The sequence below is a fragment of the Glycine soja genome, chromosome 11 (assembly GCF_004193775.1).
Source record: "Glycine soja cultivar W05 chromosome 11, ASM419377v2, whole genome shotgun sequence".
Lineage (NCBI taxonomy): Eukaryota > Viridiplantae > Streptophyta > Magnoliopsida > Fabales > Fabaceae > Glycine > Glycine soja.
Window position 1 is genome coordinate 11,523,965 of NC_041012.1, and position 8,647 is coordinate 11,532,611.

Genomic DNA, 8,647 nt, shown 5'->3' on the forward strand with positions numbered 1-8,647 from the left:
ATGCTATCTTTTCATACTTTTATTTTCATTTTTCAATTTTTTCGTTTTGATACAATGTTTTAAAATGTTTCTTTTTTATTTTTGGTTTTATTATATACGACAAGATCTAAAAAACTACAACTCACCTACCATGGCCACCAAGAAGCCAACGCATGATAAACTGTCGTAAAGTAATATTTTAACAAGATTACAAGTTTCTAAGTTTAACATAATTTGTGTTAGAGTATGCTATAAATTTTTTTAACAATCTAGCTAACAAAATTGTTTGATAAAATAATATAATAAAGACAAGTAAAAAACCAAGTATTGAAGATTTTAACCTTTAAACCACTCTTTAATAAATATATTATATAAGCAAAGTTTTAATTTTAATTACAACTGTGTGACAAATATTTATAAGCAAATGATAAGCGATGTCATAATGTCTTTATGGTGTTGATTAAAAAAGAGAAATATTATTATTGAAAAGCATAAAATTATATTATTCGTATAAATTTGTAAGTATTTTTTGAATTTTGTTAGTGTTGTTTAAAGAGGATTTTCTTTTCTAATCCTCATAAGCACCTGAAATTTAACTCATCTAAATTTAACTAATTATAAATATTATTTCCTTTTTATTTACTCTTTTCATCCTACTACATATTTTTTCATATTTATAGTTTTATCTCTTCTATTTTTTTCTCTCACTAAATGTTAAAGAGTTTAGTTTTGATATATTATTAATGTAAAATGTCAACTAATTATAAATTATTAATATAATATTTTAGATCATTATTGTCAAGTTTAACAAATTTTTCATACACAAATTTATAATTGCACAATGATATAAAACCTTTTATACTTAATACATATATTATAAATAATAGGTTTAAATATATTTTTAATATTTTTTTTCCTTTCAATTCTTTTTTTTTACTCCTTTGTATTTATTTTATTTTTAATCCTTAAAACATTTTAAATAATGTTTTCATAAGTAAAAAAAAGTTATATAAAACACTATATAAACGAAAAACAAAAAAGAAACAGTAAAGACTAAAAAAATAATTTTAGAAAGATAAAATAAAATAAAATTAAATTATAAGAACTAAAAATATATTCAAGTAAAAAATAATATTATACTGGGAGTAAATAATAAATCATTATTAGTATAAATTTTAAAAACTCGATATATTATTGGGAGTGCACCGACCATTTTTGAAAAACGAAATTACAGCTAAATTATTTTTAAAAAAAATATATTGAATGCCTCACTAGCATTGAAGTAACCAAGAAGAGCCACGGAATTTCAAAATGGACATTGAAGAAGGGACCCAAAGGACAGGTGTCGAAAACCCACAGGAGTAGCCTGTGATATGAATCCTAAGGCCCAGTTAATTATTAATTATTAATTACTAATCTCACACCCATCTGCATCTAATAAACCTCCGTTACTATGACAATTCTAACAATCGTAACGTTTGCTTAAGATGAGAAAAAGCAACCACTTGATCGGTCTCTTAAACTTCCTAACATTCCTGCTGTCGATTCCGATCCTAGGAGGCGGGATATGGCTGAGCAGCAGGGCGAACAACACCGACTGCCTCAAGTTCCTGCAGTGGCCGCTCATCATCATCGGCGTCAGCATCATGGTCGTGTCCCTGGCGGGGTTCGCCGGCGCGTGTTACCGCAACACCTTCCTCATGCGGCTCTACCTCGTCGTCATGTTCCTGGTCATTGCCGTTCTGATCGGGTTCATCATATTCGCCTACGTTGTCACCGACAAGGGGTCCGGTCGGAGGGTGATGAGCCGCGCTTACTTGGAGTATTATCTTGAGGACTATTCGGGGTGGTTGGAGGAGCGCGTGGCGAGTGATAGCTACTGGGGGAAGATTGCTTCGTGTGTTAGGGATTCTAAAGCGTGTGGGAGGATGGGGATAACCATTAATGGGATGCCCGAGACTCCTGATATGTTCTACATCAGACATCTCACCCCTATTCAGGTATGCAAGACAAACGCTAATCATCTTCTTTGTTATAAATTATTATTTTTAGTCAATTTCATATTTAAAGTAGGACGTATAATCATTAATAAAATCAATGATCAAAACAAAAATGTTGCGTTAAAGAGAATATTGTTACTGTTTTTCATCTTATAATCATAAATTTTATTTCTTTTTAAGATTTTTTTTTTATGTGTATGAGTTAGTTTTCTTGAATAATCTGGATTAATTTCTGAGTCTCTATACGAAGTTTATTAAAAAAGAAGAAGTGGTATATGAATCAAGTGGTATAATATATAATTGCCTTAAATATTAAAAAAATATATTATACATGATAATAATTTTATCCGGGTTAAGCTAACTTGTCTTTAGTAGAAGATATACTATGTGATATCTTTGAAGGAAAGAAGGAATGTGCTTGGAAACTGGGATTAATTAGTTTCGGCTTGTTTTTTCTTTTGTTTTTTGAAATTTGAAACACGTAACGGAAGGACAACTCTAATGGGAGTTACTCTTTAATAAGCACATTGACAGCAATTCTAAGAACAAGACAACATTAGAGAGCACCATATCTTTATCATGTAAGAGAAACGGTTGTTGGGAAGAGAAAAATTTAGTTATTTACCCTTTTTTAGGTCCTATAAATTTTTTAACTTATGGAGTGGTATTATACAAAAATATAAGAAGCAATATAAAAATATTTTTAGCATATCAGAAAAGTTGCTCGGTTAAAGTTGTCCTAAGGAAGTATGTTTAGAATTTTTGTCACGTTAATTTTTTTAATAAATGTTCAAATGAAATATTTTGTTCCTTAAAAAATTAATCAGTCAATCCTTCAAGATTATATGCGCCAAAAGAAAAAAAGGAAAAATATGATTTTTTTTCTTCTTCTATAAATGTGGACACTATAATCTCTATTTTTTTAAGTTAATATTTTCAAAGATTGATTTAATTAGAACAATGGTTGTACTATCAGAGATTAAGTTGACATATCATTTCACTTAGAGGCAAATCGTTTCTTGTACTTTTTATACGGAAGGGTGGGGGAATTTTTATTTTTTATTTTTAAAAAGTTGTTTTGCTTAGTGCTTTTAAAGAAAGTAAGGGTCGTAGAAACTTGAAGGAAATGGAGTAATGGGTGGGGGGTTGGGGGGAGTTTTTTTTTTTTTTTTTTTTGAAAAGTTCTTTGGTTTAGTGCTTTTAAAGAAAGTATGGGTACTCAGAGAATCAAAGTTGAAGGAAATGAAATGCATGTTTCATTAAATGGGTAGATCTGACTCCAGCAATAGATCTCTCTGCAAGGAACCCTGAGCCATGTGGGGGTGATGGGTTCTCACTCGTCAATTCCCGTAACTTGTGGTTCTTTGTCCAATTGATTGATTGCATCCTAAGCCAATGGGGGATAAATAAAGAAAAGAAAATATGGCATCACTATAGTATAGCGGTGATAATTGATGTACATTATTTTGGAAGGGCCGTGGCATCACGGCTAGATACCAAATGTGTCATCGTCACATATTTGGCTTTGATTTTTACATAATTGTCTATACTCTATAGTGTAACATCAGATAAAGAGTGATAACGTTCAAACATGTCATGAAGAGATTTTTTCTATGGAGGCTATTGAACAGGTTTGTGAGTAATGACAAATGGACAGCGATGTATCATGATTCTAAGATAGGACCATATTAAGCGGTGCCCACGTTGCAGATAAGTAATGGGATTATGGGACTGAACAGTAGCATTCATAAAACATAATTATGATTTCAAGGAAATTATAGTTTGTTATAATTGTTTAATTTGAATGATGGAGGACATGTGTTACTTGTATATCATATTATGAAATAGTAGTTAATTAATTTTTTAAAATATGATTTTAAATTTTGTGTTTTAAACGGGGACTAAGAAAGTATTGGAATTTGAAACTTGGGGGGGCTTAATGATCTTATCTTTTTTTTAGTTTTGTTTTTGTCCACATTCCTAACTTTTTTTCTTTATCGTTAATTAAGCATGATAATCATATTGCCGACTATGCATAATCATTACTCAGTTAGAATTATTGACTTTTTCGGCTTCTGTTTGGGCTTCATTTTACACCCGTATACGTTTTTGGCTGGGGCATAGTTGATGTATACATATAACCTAATAAGTTGTCGCTTTCTCCTTTTTAGTTTTTACAAGCTTCCCCCAACTCACATAAGAATGTTCTAGGATGCGTTTTTAAACTTTGAATGGCTGGGGTGGCCCTTTTTATATTTTCTTGTACTCGTATGATTTATCTTTTAGGTTGGAGTGGGATATTCTTTCTGTTTTTCGTTTGCTAGTATAGTACATATGTTTTCACCCAAAAAAAAAAAAAAACAGTACATATGTAAGAGGCTGGTAGGACAAAATCGTAGAAGAAGTAACTCAAGTAAGAACCCTGACCATCATTTTCATACACCCAATCATCACTCAGTAATTCAATTGTAAATTGTGTATTTATATGTTAAATTTCTTAATTAAGTCCAGAACTTTAATTTGAAATGATAGTCATTGACATTGTTTTTTGTTACATGATGTATAATTGACATTTTGTTGTAGAATCTTATTAGGTAAAGATATGTGTAGCTAACTATGTAACTAAGAAAAAGTAATAGCTGCCTTTTTTAATGTTAAGTAATGTCTACCTTTACTTATATGTTCAATAGTTTTTTTTTTATCATCATAATTGGACCTTTAGATTCCTTAGTATTTATCTTTATAAGTTTCAATCTCACTGGTTATGAAATTAATTCTCAATTAAAACTTAATCATATTTAAAAAAATTTAGTTTTCCTCCAATAATATATTTTACGAGTTAGTGTTTTCTCACAAATTTAATGTGTATGTTGCTAACTAAATCACACTTGTTATCTATCGGGTCTATATGGCCAATAGTTTTATGATTTAAGGTTCTGACTTCAAAGTGTTGATTTTATCTGATATTTTAATATTTTAGAATGACTTGACAGTTTCCTTATCAAATTATTGTTTCGTGTTTTGCTCCAATTGGTAGATGAGAGAGATAAATTGGCCTCAGTCAGGCTGGTGCATGGTCTGCATGTTATCCATGCCATTAAACAAAGTAACTTTTTGAGTTATGATTTAAGATTTTTAATATTTTTTTTATTACCCTAATAAAACTAAAATTTTGATTTTAGTTATGTTTATTTTGTTTTAATTCTTTTAGTATATATATATTTTTTTATTTTATTCCTTATAAAATTTTATTCATTTTGTATTAGTTTTTTTTGAAATTTTTTTGATAAGGACTAATAACAAATGATATATATATATATATATATATATATATATATATATATATATATATATTATAGGGACAAAAAATAAAAAAATAGATATATAAAAATGACTAAAACAAAATGACAATGATCAAAATATTTTTTTATTTGAAACTCAACACAAAAATAATTTTATGAAGGACAAAAAAATTATTAATTTATTGAGGACCAAACACATAATTTATTAGTGTGACCTAAAATCATGGAATCAAACTGAATCAAATAAATAAATAAAATAATTAAATTGAACCTAAAAAATAAATTAGATAACAAAAATAGTAATTAAACCTAAAAATTAAAAGGATAAAGTAATAAATTTAGTATTAATTTATTCTCTCTATTTTATGTATTCACTTTTTTTTAAAACTTATCTTATGGGTCATACCTATTTTTTAGTGGGGACAATTTTTTTTTATTACACATACAAATAAAAAAAATCACATGAAAGCAATTCCCCCACACCCTCTCACGTGCATCCGCCGGTGCCTATATGCACAATTACTCCCATATGCACAAAAAAATTTAAATCCAATTGGAAGCAAAAAAATTTCATTATTTTCTATCCTTTTTTTTAAAAAATAAGTAAATTAACACTTTAATATATATTTTTTTACTAAAATATAATTTTGGTTTATTTTTCATGTCAGTCTGGTCTCCTAAAGTTGCCTGTTAGATCAAGTGTGTCCTTCAGTTAGTTTATCATACTAACCTGATTAACATGAAAACATTCAATAAATTATAAGAGATACCACAACATAAGAGTGTTTGTTATGTTAGTCAAAATTAACATATGTTAAAAAAAAAAAACTGATAAAAGAATAATCAACTTGGTCTAATAGAAACACTTTTAAGAGTCTAGAGCTAAATTTGTTAAACTTATAAAATCAAACTGAAACTAAAAATAAAATAAAATAAGTGATAAAAAAGTATTTTACCCTTTCTTTCTGTGTGCCAAACAAAATTGAACTTAATACTTTGTTGCTAAACCCATTTGTCATGCAATTTATTGAAAAATAATGTTCTCTTTTGTGTCATAGTCTGGTTGCTGCAAGCCCCCAACAGATTGTGGCTATGTCTATCAGAATGAGACAGTGTGGATCCCAGGATCAGGATTGATGGGAGCCAACCCAGATTGCACAAGGTGGAGCAATGATCAAGAGCAGCTTTGCTATGCATGTGATTCTTGCAAGGCTGGTGTGCTGGCAAGTCTCAAGAAGAGTTGGAGGAAGGTCTCAGTGATCAACATTGTTGTTATGATCATCCTTGTCATTGTTTACATAATTGCTTATGCAGCTTATAGGAACAACCGCAAGATGGATAACGATGAGCCCTATGGTGAAGCAAGGATGACAAAGGCTCAACCTAGTGCCTTCCATCTTTAGTGGCACTGCAACTATTTGGATGCCAAAAGGTTGATTAATTTCAGCGACTTGTCTTAGGATTTTGGACCCCTTTTTCCCTTGTAACTAGGTTGCTCTCATCTCATGGCTTTGTATCAAACTATCCTAGTTGTAACAAGGATTTGGTTTTAATCTTGAAGGGCTGAATGTATTTAATTATTACTATTATATTTGCTTACTTTGCAACTTCTGTTTTTGCTTTGAAGATTCTCATTTTGTAATGTTGGAATTAGTATTGATAGATTTATAAATTCGGAGAAATGTCTTGCATTAGTGGTATGTGGGGGCAGCATGCACGTGACTGTTTTACCTTGAAAGGAAATAATTTTCGATATTTGATTAAGAAATGCACATAGTGAACACAAAAATTAAGTTATATATATGTAGATTGATATATTTCAGGAACTCCTGCTATTGATTGAATTTAAAATTCAGCAAGAAAGCCGGTTTTGTCATTATCTAGTATCTAGTAAGCAGCACATTAAAAGTTCACTTACATTATCTTTTTATTTATCGTTTTATCTTTTTATTAATATATATTTTTTAAAAAATAGTAAGATAAATAAATAAAATTTTTATAAAAGGAAACAACCACACTCAGGTTTTTGAAAGTTGTTGGGAACTAAAATAACAACAGTGGAAATTTTTAATAGCATGTTTGGAGTGGTGGCAACTTACCATGTTAAAAAAAATTGTGTTCCACCCCATGTTTAACTCAAAACAACAAAAAATAGTTTTTACTTTTTTATTTTTTCACTTTGATTTTGGTAACATGAATTGATTCTGGAAGCTCTTCAAATACACACTAAATGATTTAATCGCTTCAATTTTTGAATTGTGGTAAACTTGGATAATGTTAAGGTATATACATACAGAAGAATCTAACCGAAGCAAACCGGATTCACCTGCAAGAATGCAAGGTGTGGAAGGAATGCAAAAATTGGGTTGTAATGCATTTCGTAACAACTGCAACTCTCTCGCTTGGAAGCAGGGTGGTGTGGATAAATGCACCTATTTTGATGGTATTGTGCACGATTGTAATATACTACTCCCTCATGTCTTGTTCATACTAGAAAGACGGGAAACATTGTTCAGAGATTCTTTCGCTTGTAACCCATGAACAGAAGACCCATTTAGCCTCTAGTTCATTTTCTTAATATTATGGACTTTACTTAAAAATAAAATAAAATAATAGAGTATACCAAAAGTATAGTGATAGTATAGTCATGTATATGAATACTTGTATGAATACCTTGTACAATGTAGGTATAGTAGTATATGCTGAGCTGTCATGCTGTTAGGCTTAGCTGTGGCAGTTACATTGCAGTTAGGAATCAAGGCTATATATAAGAGCCTTCCATCACAAGATTGTGTAGCTTGTATATTTCATTCTATGAAATGAAAGTGAAGGAAAACAGAATTTCAACATGGTATCACTGAGTCTCTAAGATTCAGTTACAAGTTTGTTACGTTTCCGCGCCAGAAACTCTTCGTCTTCCATGGAAGAACCTCCATTAATGGCGGACGATGAGCACCAGAACGTGAATTCGCTTGCTGATCTACCAGCTACAACGAAAGCATCCACCAAATCTGGGCTCACACATTCTCTCACAATCAAGCTTGATGAGAAGAATTTTCTCCTGTGGAGTCAACAGGTAAATGGAGTAATCACTGCGCATAATCTTCATCGATTTGTTGTAAATCCGCAGATTCCGTTGCAATTTGCGTCGATTGAAGATTGCGCACTTGGAATCAACTCCGATGAGTATCAACAATGGCTAATCAAAGATCAAACACTCTTCACTTGGTTGCTATCCACCCTCTCCGATGGTGTACTTCCTCGTGTGCTGAGTTGTAGACACGCACATGAAGTCTGGGACAAGATCCACAAATACTTCAACTCTGTACTCAAATCTCGTGCTCGTCAATTGAGATCTGAACTCAA

General features: G+C 30.7%; 1 protein-coding gene across 1 annotated transcript; it reads left to right on the top strand.

Moving 5' to 3' along the window:
- The first annotated feature begins 1,388 nt into the window (after window positions 1–1,388).
- LOC114376359 (tetraspanin-3-like) lies at window positions 1,389–6,975 on the top strand. The gene is made up of 2 exons (XM_028334452.1): window positions 1,389–1,979; window positions 6,340–6,975. Exons 1-2 carry the CDS (start codon window positions 1,467–1,469, stop codon window positions 6,682–6,684), a joined length of 858 nt encoding a protein of 285 aa, XP_028190253.1. The 5' UTR covers window positions 1,389–1,466; the 3' UTR covers window positions 6,685–6,975.
- The last annotated feature ends 1,672 nt before the right edge of the window (window positions 6,976–8,647 follow it).

Excerpts from the sequence above, each read along its gene's own strand:
- LOC114376359 (XM_028334452.1), top strand. The coding sequence starts at position 1,467 with ATGAGAAAAAGCAACCACTTGATCGGTCTCTTAAACTTCCTAACATTC. Across the intron at positions 1,980-6,339 it reads GACATCTCACCCCTATTCAG|TCTGGTTGCTGCAAGCCCCC; the intron begins GTATGCAAGACA and ends TTTGTGTCATAG.